General features: G+C 43.1%; 1 protein-coding gene across 1 annotated transcript; it reads right to left on the bottom strand.

Moving 5' to 3' along the window:
• Positions 1-815: 815 nt before the first annotated feature.
• Positions 816-17,410, bottom strand: LOC108920660 (centrosome-associated protein CEP250). Its single transcript, XM_018729563.2, has 23 exons — positions 17,123-17,410; positions 15,901-16,068; positions 15,669-15,806; positions 15,494-15,571; positions 15,308-15,378; positions 15,002-15,167; positions 14,741-14,847; positions 14,203-14,430; positions 13,812-13,992; positions 13,027-13,173; positions 12,706-12,854; positions 12,417-12,566; positions 11,883-12,039; positions 11,475-11,621; positions 11,054-11,163; positions 10,690-10,843; positions 10,263-10,456; positions 9,910-10,037; positions 2,869-9,203; positions 2,305-2,502; positions 1,908-1,967; positions 1,710-1,793; positions 816-1,577 (listed from the first exon to the last, which is right to left on the bottom strand). The coding sequence occupies exons 2-23, from the start codon at positions 16,039-16,041 to the stop codon at positions 1,350-1,352; spliced, it is 9,351 nt and encodes a 3,116-aa protein (XP_018585079.2). The 5' UTR covers positions 16,042-16,068; positions 17,123-17,410; the 3' UTR covers positions 816-1,349.
• Between the last annotated feature and the right edge of the window lie 3,226 nt (positions 17,411-20,636).

The raw sequence follows: 20,636 nt of genomic DNA, 5'->3' as shown, positions 1-20,636 counted from the left end.
ATACATAGTGACTAGTTTCATAAATAGATTTATTAAGCAGTATTTTTATAGTAATACACTTACTATCTGTGATATAACTGTGTAATAAACCAAGTGCAAAATTTTCTCAAATTATTTTTTGCAGCTTTCATCCGTCGGCTTATTAAAAAGGTCCGTGGCCCAGGAATTTGGGTTGTGCGGAGCTTATTGTAGCCATGCGAGTCTGTTAATTACCGACAATCCGCGGGTTCCCATCAGTGGTTTCACCTATTTAAAATTCAGCCCATAGTAAAAACGACCAGTATTGCAATATTGTAATTTATTACTGACAGAGCATTTATTGAATGGGACTTACAATGTTTGACCCATTGGAAGACCTCATTCTTCGAGTAGAGTAATTCATAGCGAGTTCCTCTCTGGTGGCTCATTAACGGGAAGTGGGAGCTGTACCTGCAATCTTTTACATTGCAAGTACATGCTCTTCACTACAGTACTTACTGCCCCATTGTTACAGCAGCCCCCCACCTTAGGTAAGTGTTTAAGTGCTGTTATTTCAAGTACAGTAACTTCATCGTTAGCCATCTCATCTGTAATTTAATTGTACCTATGTATTCGAGGAAAAAAAAAATCTGTAAAATAGCAAACAATACATACACAATATAATCTTAATTTGTGTATAATTATCAAGAATTTCCCAACCAGCTGGAAAAGTGGGGTGTACTTGGTGGTCTACCCCCCCCCCCCCCCCCCAGCCTAATTATGGCAAATGCAATAAGGACACAGACATCTCTGCTTAACTGCAGTGATGTCAATTTATATATCAATGTTTTCCCGCAGGTTAAATTCCATAAAAATGTAAAACATTCCCCCAAACAGCTCAAAAATCTGATTTATAATTTTTTCCATCCGAAACAATGACCAGCATTTATGGATTACACATTTACATTTATTAATTTAGCAGACGCTTTCTCCAAAACGACGTACATCTCAGCAAAAATAATTTTGATTGCAGCTGCCTTATTTACTTGAACCATTAAGAATTTCTTTGTGCCAAGTACATGCCTGGAAAAATAAACTTTTGAAAATATATGCCAACAAAATTGTAGTAGAGAAAGTCTGAAAGTATAATTTAATGTTTGTTACATGAATAAAAAAAATACAAGTATAAAAACAGTGTTTTAAGCTGCCTTTGTATTTCTATGTACAAACTAGTTAAATATTGCAAGTCCTTCAATATTTTTGATACCCTTGTTTCAGAGCTTAAAAATAAGTAACACTGCATACCAGTAACATGTCAGTTAGTTCCTGTCACATAATAACAATGTTTTAAAAAACAAATGTCAATTATAAAATAACATTTCACTAAGGCATTAAGTCAAGCTGAGAGACAGTCGCAGCTCCTCCTCCCTCACACTCCTGTCCAGTCGCAGTGTCTCAGCCGCTAGGACGGAGGGGAGAGGACTTTGCGAGACCACAGCCAAAGAGTTGCTTAAGTCCTGCCTCAAAGAGCCCAACCATTGATTGTTTCTAGAGGACTGTTCAATAAACTCTGCCCTTTCCTTATGATCTGCGGCTAAAGTTAGCCTTAGCAAATGCACCTAGGAAATCAGAAGAAAGGTGGAAAACAGTTACTTAACTATGTATTTGAAGAATAGGTGTTAGACAAAACAGATTTTCTACAACTGAAGGTAACAGCTAGCATTACTGTACTGCACAGATCACTATCTTACCTGTTCCTCCAGCTCTATCACACGAGCCCTCAGCTGCCTCATCTCCTCATCGTCCTTTTCTTTTAAGAGACCAGACTTTGTCTCCTAGACATACAACAAGAAAAACCCACAATATATGTATATAGTCCTTATACATCACAATGTGCAAATACTAAACATGAGAGACTACATGTAGCTGACCTGGACTTTGGAGCTCACCTTAGTGTCAGACTCTAAATGTGACAGTTGATGATGCAATTTAACTCTCTCTTGTTCCACCTGAGGACCAAATCAGATACATAGAGACAAATACAACTGATTAGATCAAGGCAATGGAAGTCCAGAGATTTTAAAATCCTGAGTGGCTGAATCGGGCAAATGTACCCAGTTTTTTTTTTTTTTTTATACAAATAAGAGTTCAGGAGGGGAATGAAATGCATTAATTCCTTAAGGTCGATCAGATGGGTCATCTTTGGTTGGAACAAAAAAAAAAAAAAGAAAAATTCTCCTGGTGTCAGCCATAAACTGAAAACCTATGGATTAGGTGATAACGGCAGGATAGACCTTTTGCAACATATGGCCAGTCATAAAATGGTTGACGTCTTCCATCACTTACCTGTGTCAGCGTCTCCCTTAGCTGCCCCCTCTCCGACCTCAGTCTCCGAATACGCTGCTCAAGCTGGACATTTCTGGCCTGGAGCTCCTTCTGGTCAAACTCCAGCTGTGCTACCACTTGCTGCATGGCTGACAGGCGCTCCTGCAGCACAGCGACATCTGGTGGCTCCTTTCCTATTGGTCCTCCTTGGCCCTCTTCCTGTCCACATGGCAACAGAGACCACAATTCATCCACAAATCAGCAGCAAGAGAAACACATTGAAAATAAACATTACAAAAATCTAAGAAATTTGCAATCTAATCACATCTTGCAAAATACTAATAAGTTTTAAGTTGATACATTAAATATAAATGTGTGTGTGTTTGCATTTCTGTTTTTTATCAATAACCTCTAAGACTGCATACTTCATGAAGCGATATTCGTTTTGTACCCATCTGCACAGCTAAACTTCAGAATAGCTACTGTACGGGACAATATTTAAGCAAAACTTTCAATTTTCTGCTTCCAGCTGAAGGACATTAACCAACCCATGGTGGTACCAAGGGTAGAGTGGGCTTGACTGACCTGAGTACGTGTTGCTTCTGAGATAGTCTCTTGCTTGCATCTCTGGCACCTTCCCAGCTTTTTTGCTCTGTCACGGTACTGGACCAGGGAAGCTTCAGTCTCCTCCAGCGCTGTTCGGATCCGCTGCCTGTCCCTGCTCATCTCCTCCACTCTCTCCTTAAGTACATACACCTCAAACTCTCTTTCTTTCAAAAGTCTAAGGTTCTCCTCTCTTTCCAAAAGGAAAGTGGACACTCGCTCCCTCAGCCTGCTCACAGAGTCACCCTTTGGTGCACCGCACTCATCTGCTGAAACAGTTTGGGACTGCCATTCATCCCCTTTCATTCCTGACAATATTTTTTCCATTTCTCCTTCAAACATCTTTGCCTTGCTCTTCCATCTTTCTCCCTCCTCCTGCTCCCTCTTCAGTTGTTCTGTCAACCTTTCCTTTTCCTCCTCCAATCTTCTCTTTGCCTCCTGTAATACCTCCTTCTCCATTTCCTTCTCAACCCATTCTTTTTTGCCTTTCTCCATATTTTTCTTCTGCTGCTCCTGTCCTTTCTTTTCCTCAATTACCTCACTTCTCTCTCCTCTCCTTTCTTCCATCACTTTCTCTTTTTCTTTCTGCAGATCCATTTTGAGCTCCTCTACCTTTTCCTTGAGGACCTTGGTATCTCTAGTCCTGTCCTCCAAAAGGCCCTGAAGTCTTTCCATATCACTCTCCCTATTGCTCAGCATTGTTTTCAACAATTCTACCTGTCCCTCCCTTTCTTCCACAGCTCTTTTCAGTCTCTCCTGTTTCTTCTCACTCCTCTCCATTTGCTCTCTTATTCCCTCTATCTTTCTATCCTTCTGGGTCAGCATTTCGGTAACCATACGAACTTGCTCCTCCAACTCTCTCTTCATGTGTCCTTCCTCCTCCTTCATCCTGTTAATCATCAGACATATTTTCTCCTCCGACTCAGTTTTCAGTGCATTCATTTTTTGCTTCCACATGTGAGTATCCTCCTCCTTTTCATTTCTCACCCCCTCCAGCTCTCTCTTTATCTCCTTCATGCTGTAATTTAATACTGACACCTCATTGCTTTTCTCAACCACCAAAGTGTTGAGCTTCCGCTTCTCCTCCTCCAAAACATTCAACTTTGCTCTACTCCTCACTAGTTCTTCTCCCCCCTCTCTCAAAGCAGCTTTCAACTCTTCCTCCATCTTTATCCACTGCATCCCTGTCTCCTCTTTCTCTCGGATTCCATCCTTCCAGAATTCTGTCTGTCTCTGAAGCTGGTTCTCAAGCTCCTGCTTCTCTTGCTCTAGGATCCTGTTCCTGCCACGAAGCTCCTCCAACTCTTCTCTAATGCCTTGTAAACTTTTACCTCTGGCCTTCATCAGCTCTTCCTTTTTCTCTTGGAGGAGGGAACGCAGCTTCTCTCCCTCATAGTTGCTTTCCTCCAAAAGTTCTTTCAAGGTAGCTATTTCCTGCACTCCAGCTTTCAATCCTTCACACATTTTCTGCATCTCCCCTTCTCTATCCTTAACCTTCTTTCTGGCTTGATCTCGAGCTTCTGTAAGTTCAACCACCTCTTCTGTAAGTATTGCTAGCTGGGTCTCAATTGCTTCTATCTTCTTTCTTGCCCTGCTCAACTCCTCCTCAGACTGTCTCATAGAGGACCCTGCCTTCTCCTTTTCATTCCTTACTCTGTTTAACTCACTCTTCAGTGCCCATATCTCTCGCTCCTGCTTCCTTAGGTCAGCGGCAAGGTAATCCCTTTCTTCTTCCAGTCCCCTAACCTGATGCCCCAGTTTCTCCACCCGACTTCCTCTCTCCTCTAACCAGATACACTGTCCTCTCTGCAGTTCCTCTACTTTGCTTCTGAGTCCCTCTGTCTCAACCTTCTGTTCTTCTAGTTGGAATAAGAGCTTCTCTTGCTCCCTGTCCTTCTGATTCAGTGCCTTCTGCAGTCCATCCCTTACTGCAGCTACTTCTTCCATTTCTCTTTGTGTCCTCAACAACTGTTGCAAAATGCTCTCCACCTCATCTTCTCTCTCTTTCGCAATCCACCTCAATGTCTCCACATCTTTCTCCAGTTTCTGTGCTTCTGAAAGATCCTGGATCTTTTCTAGAAGCTCTTTCTCCTTCTGATTCAGAGCCTTCTGCAATCCTTCTCTCTCAAGTGTGGTCCGCTCCACTTCTCCCTGCCTCTCCAACAACAGCTGTGAAATTTTCTCTATCTCATTTTCTCTGTCTTTTACCATTTGTTTCCACCTCTCCACATCCTTCTCCAGCTTCTCCCTCCTTTCATCTGCTTCCTCTGCCACCTTCCTCTGTCTCTCCTGCTCTTTCTCAGCTGTTCCCAACTCCTGGATTTTATTCAGAAGATTCTCTTCAATCTTTCTGCTTAGACTCCTCTCCTTGTCTAGAATGGACTCTGTTTCCTTCAGTTGGTTTGAGAGTTTTTGTTCTAACAATTTTAGCTCTTGCAGTTTCTCTTTCTGTCTTGATAGTTCCTCTTCATGTTGCTGAAGCTTCATCATCTCCTTCACCTTTTCCTGCAGGAGGACCCTCAGCTTCTCTACCTCATTTTTGTGTTCCTCCTGGAGTTCCTTCAGGTGAGCATTCTCCTGCATGATAACTTTCAACCCCTCCTGCACAATATGGTTCTTATTTTCTCTTTCCTTAACATCCAATCTGGCCTGATCTCGAGCATTTATTAGCTCTACTACTTCTTTCCTTAGTGTTGCTAAGTGGGTATCCATATCTTCTACTTTCTCTCTTGAATCCTTCAACTCTTCCTCTGACTGTCTTAAAGACGACCTTGCCTTCTCCTTTTCACTCCTCGCTCTTTCTGCCTCACTTTTCAGAACTCCGACCTCTCGCTCCTTCCTCCTTAGCTCAGCTGCAAGATGGTCTCTTTCATCTTCCAGCTCCTTCATCTGACACCTCAGCTTCTCCACCTGGGTCCCTCTCTCTTCCAGCCAGACATGCTGTTCTTTCTGCAGTTCTTCTACTCTAGTTCTGAGCCTCTCCATCTCAGTCTTCTGCACTCCCATCTGGAAGACCAGTTCCTCCTCATCCTTGGCTTTCTGATTCAGGGCCTTCTGCAATCTTTCCATCTCTTCTGCAGCCTCCTCTACTTCTCCATGCTTCTCCAACAATTGTTGTGAAATCCTCGCCACCTCACCTTCTCTCTCCTTTATGATCATTCTTAATCTCTCCACATCTTTCTCCAGCTTCTGTCTTGTTTCATCTGCTTCCTCTGCCACTTTCCGTTCTCTTTCCATCTCCTTCTGTGCTACTGTAAGATCTTGGATCTTTTCCAGTAGTTCTTTATCTTTCTCTCTGCACAGATTCCTTTCCTTTGCCAAGATAAGTTCTGTTTCATTGAGTTTGCTGGTAAGTTCTTGTTGTGATAATTCCATTTGCTGCAGCATCTCTTTCTGTTTAGAGAGCTCCTCTTCATTTTTCTGAAGCTTCAATAGTTCCTCAGTCTTCACTTGAAGGAGGATCTTCAACTTTTCTCCCTCATCGTGGTTTTCTTCCAGGAATTCTTTTAGAGTAGCATTCTCCTGCACTGTGGATTTCAAAACCTGATGCATCTCCTGGATCTCTTCTTCTTTCTCCTTAACTTGTTGTTTTGCTTGGTCTCGAGCACATTTAACCTTCACCACTTCCTCCCTCAGTGCTCCAAGATGGGTTTCCATTGAGTCTAGTTTTTCTCTTGCCTCATTTAACTCTTCCTCTGTCTGTCTTAAAGAAGAGCTTGCTTTCTCTTTTTCTCTCCTCACTTTTTCTGTCTCACTTTTCAGAGCTCCAGTCTCTCGTTCCTTCCTCTTTAGCTCAGCTACAAGATGGTCTCTTTCATCCTCCAGCTCCCTTACCTGACACCTCAGCTTCTCCACCTGGGACCCCCTCGCCTCCAGCCAGACATGCTGTTCTCTCTGCAGTTCTTCCACTCTGGTTCTGAGCCTTTCCATCTCAGTCTTTTGCACTCCCAGCTGGAAGATTAGTTCCTCCTGCTCCCTGTCCTTTTGATTCAGGGCCTTCTCCAATCTTTCCACCTTTTCTGCAGCCTCCTCCACTTCTCTCTGCTTCTCCAACAACAGCTGTGAAATTTTCTCCATCTCACCTTCTCTATCCTTCATTATCCGTTTCCACCTCTCCACATCCTTCTCCAGCTTCACCTTCCTTTCTTCTGCTTCCTCTGCTACTTTCCTCTCAGTCTCCCTCTGTCTTTCTGCTGTTGTCAAATCCTGGATTGTGTCCAGAAGCTCCTCTTCCTTCTTTCTGCGTAGACTCCTTTCCTTGTCTAGAATGGACTCTGTTTCCTTCAGTTGATTTGAAAGTATTTGTTCTAACAATTCCAGCTCACGCAGTCTCTCTTTCTGTCTTGATAGTTCCTCTTCATGTTGCTGAACTTTCATCATGTCCTCCATCTTTTCCTGTAGAAGGGCTCTCAGATTATGTACCTCATTTTTGCTTTCCTCCAAGAGTTCTTTCAAGCTAGATTTCTCCTGTGTGCAAATTTTCAGTCTTTCTTGTATCAGATGGTTTTCATTTTCCCTTTCCTTAATAACCATTCTGGCATGATCTTGAACATTTGTAAGTTCCACTATTTCTTTCCTCAATGTTGTTAGATGAGTTTCCATATCTTCTACTTTGTCTCTTGCCTCCTCCAACTCTTCCTCAGACTGTCTTAAAGTTGAACCTGCCTTTTCTTTTTCTCTTGTCACTCTGTCTACTTCATTTTTTAGGGATTCGACTTCTCGCTCTTTTCTTCTCAGCTCAGAGGCAAGACACTCTCTAGCATCCTCCAGCTCCCTAACCTGACTTCCCAGCTTTTCCACTTGGCTGCCTCTCTCCTCTAGCAAGAGTCGCTTTTCTTTCTGCAGTTCCTCCATCCTGGCCTTCAGCCTGTCCACTTCAGCACGTTTTTCTTCCAACTGGAACATCAACTTCTCCTGCTCCTTCTCTTGCTCATTCAGTGTCTTCTGTACTCTTTCCCTGCCTCCTGCTGCCTCTAGCACCTCCTGGTCTCTCTGCAGCAGGACCTGTGTAAGCCTTTCCACCTCTCCCTCTCTTTCTTTTGCTATCTGTTTCCATTTCTCCAGGTTCTTCTCTAGCTTTATTCTCCTTTCACCTGCTTCCTGTGCTATTTGCTGTGTTCTCTCCCTCTCTCCTTCTGCTGCTATTAAGTCTTGGATTTTGTCTAAAAGCTCTTCTTCTTTCTTTCTGCGTAAACCCCTCTCTTTCTCCAGTATTGACTCGGTTTCTTTGAGCTGACCACTAAGTTCTTGTTCTAAAAATTCTAGCGCCTGTAATTTCTCTCTCAGTCTCCTTATTTCCTCCTCCTGCTGCTGTAGCCTAGCATCCATTTCATCTTCCTTCCGTATAGTCTTTCTCAAAATGTCCAATTCTTCATCCCTCTGTTTCAACAACTCCATGTGACTTTCCAACTTTTCCTTTAACACATTGAGCTTTGTACCATTCTCCACACTCTCCCTCTCTAGCTCCTGAACCTTGTCTGTCAGCTGACCTAGCTCTGCCTCCCGCTGCCCCAGTTTTTCTTTTAGGGTTTTTTCTCTCTCTGTTTGTTCTACCTCCCTCTTCCGCAATTCTTCCTCCTCCTCCGCTTTCTTTAATCTGTTGCTCTCCGTTAGCTGTAAATTTAGTTCTTCCAGGACAGCTACCTTATCCTGCAGTATCCTTGTTTTTTGTACTTCATCTTTGAGTCTTTCCTTCTCTGTTTCCAGATTGGTCTTCAGCTGCCCAATTTCATCATCCCTTTTTCTTACTTCTAATTCTTTCTCTTTGAGAATTTCTGCCATCTTCTCCCAATCTCGTTTCTTTGCCCTCAATCCCTCACTCTCCCGCTCTTTTAGTCTTAGACTCAACGCCTCCCTACGCCTCTCTGCCTCACATGCTTTTTGCTTCAATAACTCTACCTCATCCCTAGCCTCACTTGCCTTGAACTCAAGTGCTCTCTGTTCTGCCCCATGCTGGGCCAAGAGTCTCTCCACTTCTTTATTCCTGTCCTCCAGTTGGCCAGAAATCTCTTGCATCTCCATCAGTAATCCCTCCACCCTGTGCTTCAGTGCCTCCAGCTCTCCATCTCGCTGTCCCAGCTCTGAGCTCAAGGTCTCCCGATCTCTCTGCCACTTATTTCTCTCCTGTGCCCAATCTTCCTCTAGTCTTTTGTGCAGTTCAGCTGCCTGGTCCACTTCTGCCTGTAATCTCTCAACCTCTGCTTGTCTGCTCTTCAATTCTCTGTAATTCTGCTCTCTCTCTTCTTGTTCACGTTGCTTCTCCTCAGCTCTTTGGGCTGCCTCCCCTTCCAGTTCCCCACGGAGACAATGAATCTCTCCTACAGCCAGGGTAACAAAAACCCAGAAAATAACATCAAGGATAAGACAGCAGTACACACATAAACCATTTAACAGATATAAACATGAATTTGAATTATCCCAACACTGAAACCTCTTTAAAATTACTGAATCTGAGCGAAGCCATAAGTAAGGCAAGCCCTCATCAATTTCCCCTTGCACAGTTCTGGTTCTTTTGCATTCTCACTTTGTTTTGAATACACAATCACTATTTTAATCAAAAGAAATTCCTGTAATGGTTGCGGTTTCTTTTGTGCCATTTTCTTTTTCCTCACTTTCCCTTGTGTACAAGTCGCTCAATTTCAGAACATGAACAAATTCTTTCTGCCATAGCTAGGACATATTTAGCACAGGTACAAAACATATCAAGTCTGTACTTTGTCTATATTATTATTATAATCAATTGCTTATCAGATACTAATTCTGGCAAAATGCAGGTGTGTCATATTTTAACTGTTTATACAACACTCAGATCTTTGACAGCAATTGAGTAGTATCTTTTGTCAAGATTTCAACAGCAACTCCATTTTGAACCAGTGACTCTTCAGTTATTCAAGTCCTAAATCAATAGATGTGCAGCCATATAACTTGATCTTGAGTAAATGAATTTTCTTAATTTTGATGCAAGGAAAAACAATCCAGATGGTGGGATAATTCGATAACCTATAGATAGGGAACCTGTCTTACCCTGCAGCACTTCTTTAGTCTGCAGCAGTGTCTGCACCTGCACCTCCAGCTGGCCCCCATGTACCTCCAAACCAGAGATTTGCTCCTGAGTCTGGGCAAGCTGTTGTTGCAGGGAGGCAGCAAGGGATCTGAAGGCAAGGCAGGTATAGTCACATACACAGTGATCATCACACGCCTTCAGTCCAACCTTGAATATCTCTACATGGACAACCCCTCTTGGGACAGCATTCTTACATATGTACTGTTGCTGAATCACTGCTCACACTTCAACTCAGAAATGCATATCTGGCACCGTGAGAAAAGTCCCATGTGTAGCTGTATCAAGAAGAAGGTACTCTGCACTTCCAGGTCACCTGAGTTCCTTTTGGTCCTGCTCCAGCTCTGCCCTCTCTTGTTCCAGGGCAGCTACCCTGGCTTCCGTTCTCTCGCCTTCCCTCAGCAGGTCTTCCCTCTCCCGCTCCACCCGTTTCTGCTGCTCCTGCACGTGAACTAGCTCCGCTTGTGCACTCTGCAGCTCCTTACACACTGTACTGTGCAGTTGTGTCAGCTGACCCAGACACACATAAAAATAAGGTTAACTGTTAAACCAAGAAGTCTTAAAATACCCTAACTACATATAAGGGCAAAAAACTTATTAGTTTTATCATAAGCAATAGACAGTTTCACATAGTTTTCAACATTTTTAATGAATGCATATACAATAATGAAATGTAAAGCAGATATATAAAGAGCAGATAAAAACAGTACAGTCACTCCATTTTTGTACCATGCTCACTCTACCTCCTCAAGTCTTTGTGCATCCTTCTCCTTGTCCTCCATCAATATGCTGACCTCACTTTCTCGCTCTACTTTCAGCCTTTCTATATCTTTTTCCAGCTCCTTCTCTCTCTCCTCTGACTGCAACAGTAAGTCCAGGTCCACACTCCTATGAGCCCTGCAAAAAGTCCCAGTTTTTCTTTCACTGTTGATAACACTGCCAAATTAAAATTCCACAACTAATCTTGACATCCGTTAAAATGCTAGGCTCTTTCATCAGTATATTCTACACAGATATGTGCAATACATTTTAAATATGGACAGAAACATTCAGTAAAAATTGCCATGATAAATGACAAAAGCAAAGTGACAAAAAATAAACACACACCTTAATTCTGTCAGTTCTTTGGACACCATCTTTAGTTCTTTCTGCATGGCTATGACCTCTGATTCTGAACTATGAAGGCACGAAATGGCATCTGATAGCTCTGTTTCCCGCTGAAGAATGAAGAAAATGTATCTGAAATTTCAGCTGAAACCAATGAAATGCCATTTTGTCTAATACAGTCAGTGTTGGGTACGTTACTCGAAAATTAAATCCTATTTATTTACAAAAAAGTAAACAAATGAAAAATAGCCTAATAGCCATATATTTCCACATGCACAACAGAAGACATTCCAAGTGCAATAATATAGTTTTAAAATACAGAGAAAAGGGTTGTATGAGTGACAGAAATAAATTCAATTACATATCAATATGTAAAAGTGAAGTGCATGCTGCGCGCCAAGGTCCACTGTTAGAGCCAGACCTGCAGCATGCGAGCGTTGAGATCACGCTTGTCGCTTGCCAGGGCCTCATTTAAGGCAGCCATCTTCTCCAGGGCATCTTGACTCTCTGAGACCTCTCGCATGAGCTGAGTTTGACTGGTGGACAGGGCTAGGGCTGACTCGCGAGCCTATGAGTACAGAGAAAAATCAAGTGAACGCAGGGAAGAATGACTGAGTACACAAAACCCACTATGAGGAAAAAAAATGGGAAGACAATCAGAGAATAAACAGGAGAGAAACATCAGACAGCCAAAAATGATAACCAACAGTGAAGACCGCTTTCTCATTTATATATTAGTCCTGCATGGATGCAAAACAACGCTAAAAATGATTATAACAATATGAAAAATCTGAGATGAAGCAGATTAAGAGAGAAGGCGGTATCTTACTTGAATCAAAGCATTCCTGGTGCTGCTGATTTCCTCTTCAGCTACTGCACAAGCCAGCCGCTCCCTCTCCAGTGCCTCCTGGAGGGAGTGTATCTCCTTTTGACACTGTGCTTCTCTCTCACTGAACTGTGCAGTGTCCCTCAGGTGTGTCTCCACGCTGACACAGACACACACAAGTGCAATGAAAATCACACAAAATAAACTAACACGGATATACATACTTTCCTTTAGGTACACTAAAGAAACATAGTGATGGTAATCAACAGTAGATTTTCCTCACACAGCTGCATTCTATTATTATTTTATTTAGCACATGTTTCTCTAGAGAACAACTTATAATGCTAGGTGTCTATACTAAGCAACTTATTGCCATTTATCCTTTTATAGAGCTAAGTATTGCAATAGGAGGTGGAATTTGAGCCTGGGTTTTCCAACTGCAAAGAGACCGCTCTAACTGCTATGTTATTTGCTGTCTCCACTTAAGTTACAATACAATGGCATACTCATTGGATGAAAGCAAAGATAAATAATTACCGCTTCTTCCATTCTCTCTCCAGCTCCCTCTTTTCCTCCTCTTCACTTTTTAATTGATATCTGAGAAGATCACTCTCCTTCTTCAGCTCTTCAGCATGCTTGGTCATCTCTTCCAGTTGATTCCTCAGAGAGTGCACCATCTCTTTCTTACTGTTACACGAGATGAGACAACCTGTGAACCTCTGTTGTTATGCTCATTCAGGGTGGAATCTCATGGTTTTTTTTTTTTTTAAACTGTAAGCGAATCGAGATCAGAGGGGTTTATGAACAACAGAACAACAGCGCCTACCTGTTCAGTATTTCTTGGGTGTGCCTCAGCTCCTGCTGTGATTGATGAAGACGTTCATGAAGCTCCTCTGCATCCTTTTCCGAGAATCTAATTTGCTGCTCTAGGGTCTCGCGTTCCTCCCTGAGCCTTTGCATAGTCACTTCTACCTCCTGAGGGTTAGAAGCAACATAACGTACTTCTGTGTAAGCAGAACTTGAAAAATTCAAATGGCACAGTGACCTTTATTGAATTTTTAAGGTATAGGTGATAATGATTGTTATGAAAAGACTTTATACATGATTGTTTTTGCTCTTCCATTTTCTCAAATATGATCAGTTCCACCTGCAGTTCCTGCTGTCTCCATTGGAGGGCAGTCTCAGCTCGAGCAATGATGGAGAGCACAGCAGGTACACTGTCGCCAGTCAAGTCAGCCAGTGACAGCGAAGAGGTGCTGGGCGCATCTAACTGTTGGTAGCTGAGAATCTTGGACTGGGTGGGACATAACACAAACACACTGTGAGCACTGAAACCACAGACAAGGTTATAACAGCACCAAACCAAGTACTCTGAGCCCTCACATCATAGGGTCCTGTATGAGAAAAAACTGCTACAACAGCCAAGGAAAGTATACTTTTCTGAAATAACATGCAGCGTTCTCTCGGTATCTGTGTAAAGATTCTCGTGTTTGTGGATTATCCAAGCATGATCATGAATGGTTTTATAATGACTAACGAAAGTGGAAACCAACGTACAGTATATGTCCATACACTAAGAGTATGTTTGTAAACCTGAGCGAAGCAATTGGGATCGTTCCTGTGTATTTGTGCCTAACGCTTAGCCACTGTGTGCCCACATGCATGATTCTCTGCGTGTCTAGCTACAGTGGCACCGTGTGGTATCCCTCTGGTCATTGTACATACATAATGGGGTGATCATTGTATTTTTCATTCTATTGTATCAAAGATCATTGTATTTATCTGTGAGATGTACATCAGTTTTAGCCATTGCCACACTAATTATTCAATAAAAACAGTGAGATCTAACTGAGGGACAAAACAGTATTTTCTGCACTGAATTCAGTTTCTCCCAAAGATTGCTTCTAACAAATATATTTATGTATTTATTACCAGTTTAAGCACTGCCTGCTGAGTGGATTCCAGTTGTCTTTCTATTTCCCTGTGCTTCTCTCGCTCTCTCTCCCTTTCCTGCTCCTTCTCAGCCTCCCTCTTTTGCAGTCTCTCCTGCTCCTCATCCCACCTCCTCTGCTGCGCTTCCTGGGCTTGTAGAGAAGACGACAGCTCCGAGATCCTGAAACACCACAACCAAGGCCGCATTAAAAATGAAGACATGCATAATAACACGTAGCACTAAAAAACTAAAACCTTCTGACTTCATATTGCAAACTTGATATTGATTACAAATTGAAAATGGCGTGACGTCTAGAGAAAAAGAAAGCAGTGGTAATTCAAACACACCAGCTAGTTCTGAAGTACTGGTTTCTCCGGCCCATTTGCTAACCTGTCCCGTAGCTCCTGGGTCTCCATCTCATGGTGGGCCTGGAGCTTTGCTACTTGTTCCTTCTCCCTCTGGTCATACTCCAGGTCCTGCAGGCAGAGGGGTGCTCCTGTAGCAAAGGGTGAGACAGCGGGAGGAGGGCCTGGGATGACACTGGAGCTCACAGAGCCACAGCTGGTGAGCAGAGATGAAGAGAGGCGAGAAAATTCTGCCCTGAGCTCCCATAGGTCCCTGCAGGAAGACAGAACACCAGCCACAGTTAATAATGAATCAGTTTTATAGTTCACTGGTCAAAAATGAATTATTACTGGTATGATCACTGGTCAAAAGTACGTTAGACACTTAAATGTTAAACTTTCTTTTTTAATACAACATGCATGTATTTCAGTTATTCTAAATATGGTTTTGAAGGGAAAAAAAAGTAGCCCAGATAGCCTATGAGTTGATATGCAAACTATTGGTCAGTTAGCTCTACTGTGAAAAGTCTCACATAAAAAGCTCCACAGAACTGCTGTTGCTCTTGCAAGGCCTCTTCCCTCACCTGTCGGTGGCGCTCTTCAACGTGTGACACTGGCGTTTGAGCTTCACCACTCCTCTCCAAAGGGACATCAGTCGCGTGTGTTCCTGGCCAATGTGGCCCACGAGGAGCTGGGAGCCGGTGACACATAGAGAGACAGAAATAATCACAATGGTGATTTATTTTTTTTTTTTTTAAAGATAATACAGCTGACCACTGTCAAACAATGAGTGACATCCCACTTCAGCAAAATTAAAATGTTTTTTTTTTTTTTTTTTTTTTTACCTCTTTTTCCTTCTGCCACTCAATCTCCTTTAGACCTGCCTCTTCCACTGCTTTGGACCAATCTGAAGTCAGTTTGCTCAGATCTTCCCTCAGAGCTACATTAGCCTCGGCTGACTGGCTGAGTTGACTTCGCAAGAGGGCATTCAGCTCCACCAGTCCCACACTTCTACTCAGAGAAACAAATAAAGAAAAAAAAATCTGTTTAGTCCTATTTGTACTAGCAGATTTTAATTTATTACACAAAAGAAGTCTGCAGGACAACACAAGGGTTGGCTCTAGGGCCTACCCGTCTCTCTTTGCCCTCACCTCTGTTGTTCTTCTTCGAGCCTGATGAGAGCACTCTCCAGGGAATCACTGTGTTCATCTCTGATCCTTTTCTTCATACATCATAGCAAAGGAGAAAATCGTACGTCAACTTGATGTGACGTGAGCGCATGCTTCTGGTCTTACTTCAATCATAAAGACAATAGCTGCATCATCCCTTCTCACTACCTCTCTTTTCTGAAGTTCTCTCTCTTCAGCAATAACTTGCTGCTCCAGCTGCTGGAAGCGTCCCTTATATTCCAGTACCTAAAACCACATAATCCCATTTACTGTCTTTAAGCCGGAGAAACATCTGTAACACAAAACGACCACACACATCCCCTTAGGAGACACAACCTCTGACCTTGCTCTGCAGTTTATGGATGAGCAGCGCCTGCCTAGCCTCTCGCTCCCGACCCTCCCTCAGTTTCCGCCTCCACTCGCGCTGCTCGCTGTCCAGGCGCACTGACAGAGAATGGGATGGGTCCACTGACTGCGCCAGCTGCAGGGAAGAGCAGAACCACAGCATTCCACTGGCACCCAGAGACATTCAGAAGGTGAGAGAGACCACGGAGAGGAGGCACCCTTCTCCTCACCCTGTCAGTCAGAGCTTCGGCCCTCAATTGCAGCTCCTCCTTCTCAGCTTGACTTTCAGCAAGCTCATCCTGCAGCTGTGAAATCTCAGCCCTGAGCTCCTCCCGTTCTGCCTTCCAGCCAAACAGCAGCTCTGCATCCATCACTTCTTCACTCTGAATCCTGACCTGCTACAAGGGCGTCAGATGTACATATGGTCACAGCGTTACTGGTGTGAAATGCGCTTTATATCAACACACCAAAGAGCCGTGGCCCACATTTACAATGAGTAAAATAAAGTCACATTTATTCATGTTGCAGACGCTTTTCTCCAAAGTAATGGACAAGCTCTACTTTCAGAGGCAGCTGGTAGTGTAGTGGTTAGTGCTGCTGCCTTTGGACCCAAGGGTCATAGGTTCAAATCCCATCACCAGCAGTGTAGTACATTTGAGCAATACTGGCCCTGAAAGTGTGCCCATAAAATTATCAAGCTGTAGAAAGGGGTAAGTTTTCTTTATTTCTTTTTTAAAATAAAAAAGCTTAACATTGTAAGTAACATGAAATAGTGTAGTGGCACTGAACAGAGAAACAAGTAAAGAAGCGACTTGAGACAACTGAACAACAAGTCAATTTGGAGAAAAGCGACAGCTGAATGAATAAATGTAGAGAAAAGTACATTTAACAAGACTAAAAAAAGTGTAAGAGGAAAGACAGACGGACGACTTGCTGCTGCTGGTACAACCACGAACAGACAGACGGGACAAGAAGCTGCTCGAATTCACTAGAAAACGGCCAAACCTCACTTACATACCATTAACTTAGCGTTTTATATTTGTTCCCAAATTTCAAACATTTCGTGTCAGTCACTTAAAAACGTTTAGTAAGTCACTAACTTGACGTCGCAGCGAAAATTCTCGAACGAACTCAGTCAGTGTCAGAGATGAGATGAATCATGATACGTAACCTGATGCTTTTCTCCACAGCGATTTACAATCAACGTTAAGCTATTTTTATCTATTTGCACATTACATCTGGGTAATTTTACTGGAGTAATTTATTGAGGTAAGTACCGCAGGAGGAGGGGATCGAACCTGCAACGTTGGGGTCCAAAGCAGTAGCACTAACCACTACGCTACCACCACTAGTTAGTCTAGCACCCTGTTCACTATGGGTGAGCTGATCCGAGACTGAATGACATCTCTCGCTATACTTCGTCTTAATATCTACTCTGCGTCCTCCACTTACCTGCCAGGAATTAAAATTAGTGTTACATTGACTGATCGGTGATCCCGAGCCGTGCAGGAGGGGGACAGCGACGAGGCGGCGGCTAACCCGTGAATATCGACATGATCTCTCCCCGCAAGAACCCTGTTTACATTTACATTTTACATTATTTGCAGGCTACTGCTGCACGCCCTCACAGAAGTAAAGGTAGAGACCTATTATTTTTAATAAATCCCTCCGTTGTAAATGCATGAGTTCTTCATTCCTGGGCGGCTGCCTACACCGGATTCAAAAATGTAAACTCGGCCTTTGACCGTCTAGTGACGACACGATTTAAAGAAAGGCCGCGGTAAAACTGCACCCACTTAGTGCTGTAGCATTTGAACAGCGCCACCGTGCGGCCGGGAGCTTCACAGTTCCGAGGCCGAATCGCTGCTCCAGGCTGCTGCCTTTATCCGCGGTCACTTACAATATTAACTTTAGTACAACAGACAGTGCGCGAGCACTAAAGGATTTATTCAGCGTTTGCTATTAAAATATTATTCGGAATAAATACCTTGTTCAAGGCTGCAACAATAGGACGTGTTCGCATGTATTCATTCAGTTGACACTTTTCCCCAGAGCAACTTACGGTTGTTTACCCGTTTATGCAGCTAATTTTACAGGAGCAAATAAAAGGGAAGTACCTTGCTCAAGGGTACTACCGCAGTAGGCGCGATTTGAACCAGCAACCTTTGTGCGGCACCTCTAACCACTACTCTGTGTGCTGCTACAGAGGTGTTGCTGGAGCATCACACACACACACACACACACACACACACACACACACACACACACACACACACACACACACACACACACACACACACACACACACACACACACACACACACACACACAGAGTCTGAAACCGCTTGTCCCAAGTGGGGTCTTGGTGAGCCAGAGCCTAACCCGGCAACTCAAGGCACAGGGCTAGAAGGGGAGGGGACACACCCAAGACGGGATGTCAGTCCGTCCCAAGGCACCCCAAGCGGGACTTGAACCCCAGACCTGCCAGAGAGCAGGACCTGGTCAAACCTACTGTGCCACTGCACCCCCATAATAATGATGATGATGATGATGATAATAATGAGGGGGTGTGGTGGCGCAGCGGGTTTGGCCTGGGCCTGTTATGTGGTGGGTCTGGGGTTCGAGTCCTGCTTGGGGTGCCGTGCGATGGACTGGCATTCTGTCCGTGGCGTGTCCCCTCCCCCTTCATCCCTGCGCAGTGTTGCCGGGTTAGGCTCCGGTTTGCCGTGACCCCGCTCGGGACAAGTGGTTTCAGACTCTGTGTGTATTATTATTAGTATTTTTGGCCTTAGCGTTCTAATTTTCTGCTAGAAATATTACTATATTACCCCGAGACATCCATGTACATATAAAAAGGTGGACGCTCACACGCCGTTTGACTGCAGAAGTGGAAAATGAGTCGAACGTTAATCATGTATTTAGAAAGCAATGTTTAGATAATGTTATTGATGTCATCACCAACGAGGGCTTTGAAATTGCATATACAGTATATCATAATCGCATGCGTCGTGATGCGGTGTTTAAAATGCAACTCTTAATTGTCTTGCACGGACGGCAGTGTTTACCTGTAGTATTCATTCCTGCTGAAGTCATAGAAACTCACTGAGTTCCAAGCTGAAGCGGGTATTGCAGAGGTGAGATCAAAGCAAAACTATGTGAGTTCTCGGGTTTTCTGCTTTTGAATGAGTCAAGATGAAAACGAAATTTCAGCACCTGAAAACTGGTCACATCATTGGAAAATGGACAATCTTAGTCTCAGTCTCAATGAATACATTGCAATAATGAACAGTATCGTCAGATTCGTGAGATTCGTCAGATTCCTCGACTTCAGCCTGAACCACATTGTACACACGCAGAAGTTTGAGATGCAACGATGATACCTAATTTGTACAAAATAAACGATTCCTGTATATAAAGAAATGGAAGGACACTGCGAAACGACACTGAAAACAAAATATTCAACACAAAGCACCATGTTTCCATTTGATTCGTCGTACCTATCTACTGATTTCAGACAGTGTAAATTGGAAAGCCAATGATCATGCAAGTTTTTCACGTGTTTGCATATTTTATTGATATTCCAGTGTGAGCTGATTTAATATGTTTATTTTGAGATAGTAAGTGACTGACATAAAGCGTACGTCATTTATGTAAACACCATAAAATTCCCGGTTTCGAAATGCTTCCAGCTGAAGGCATTTGGTTTACTGTAGCCCACTTTTTCAGGGAGAACCTCTTCAACTCTCTGCCAGCAGGGGACACGCTGCCCACGTTGAGGTAGAGGTGCAAATAACATACCAGTGCTTATCATCATCGCTATAGTACCTACAGCACCTCAGTTTCCGGCCTTTAAAGAGCGTTGCACGGCCCACGTCGAGGGGCAACAAGCTCCCAGGTGATCTGTAGCAGGTAGCTTACATCAGGCAGACAGAAATGAACATATGTCAACATAATACAAGGATCATTAGAGTATTAAAAAGACAGCGAATATACACCGGTGTCACCAGACACACACAATGATCCATTTAAACAAACAGGTGAGCCAACTAAAAGAAAAGGCCCAAGGCATCGAGGAAAATCACTGATAACCCATTCATTCAGAAAAATGTTGGCGGATGTGTGTCTAGATGCCTTTAGTGGGTCCCACAAAATTCTGGGAAAAAAAAAACTGCGGGGTTTTCAAGTTTTCTCTCCCAGGATGCCCTTTACCTTTTTTCATTAATTGTTTTCCAGTCAGTGTCTCTTGAGTCGCAGTGCAACTTAGCATAACTAGCTTTTCTCTTAGATATTTTTAACATGAACATTTGGCAATCTATAGCATATATTATTTTTCTTATGTTTCAGTACTACAGTACCTTTGAGAGGCTTATATAAACTGAATTAGGATTGCTCTCCCTTTGTGCCTCACAAATTTGATAGCTGCCAATTTTGACATTTTTTTAACAGTGCATACGTCATTCCTTTGACACAAGTTACAAATGTAAATCTCTATTTAAAAATAAAACAATATTATTTATTAAGATTTGTCTTTCTGTATTTCTCAATAAGTTATGAAGATTAAAATATACTCATTTATATGTGATTAGTGTTCATTTTCCATCCATCATGCCTGAAACCCCCATCACTGTTGAAAGGAGAGATGAACTAAATCTTGCTCTGTCAACTTCAGCTCTCCATGGTCATACTGAAGAAAAGGAGTGCTAGCATTCCTGCTCTTTTTCCTTTACTCACATCCCATGTTTGGTCAAAATGACATTTTCAGCACAGCCAATGCTACTGTGATGTTGCTGTGTTGCTCTTGGTCCTCTGTGGACAGGAAGCATCTAGCCTTCATTCTGTCTTTGCTTTGCACTTTCAGCGTTGCACTTTGCTCCAGCTCCAGACTCCAGCCAGTCTCTGGGAAGAGACTCCATGGTGTTGGATTAAGTTTCCAGAGCTGGTTGCTGAAACAGCAATAACTCTCCTT

Source organism: Scleropages formosus, chromosome 12, assembly GCF_900964775.1.
Source record: "Scleropages formosus chromosome 12, fSclFor1.1, whole genome shotgun sequence".
NCBI lineage: Eukaryota > Metazoa > Chordata > Actinopteri > Osteoglossiformes > Osteoglossidae > Scleropages > Scleropages formosus.
The sequence above is the reverse complement of the archived record's forward strand: the minus strand, read 5'-3'. Positions and strand labels throughout refer to the sequence as shown.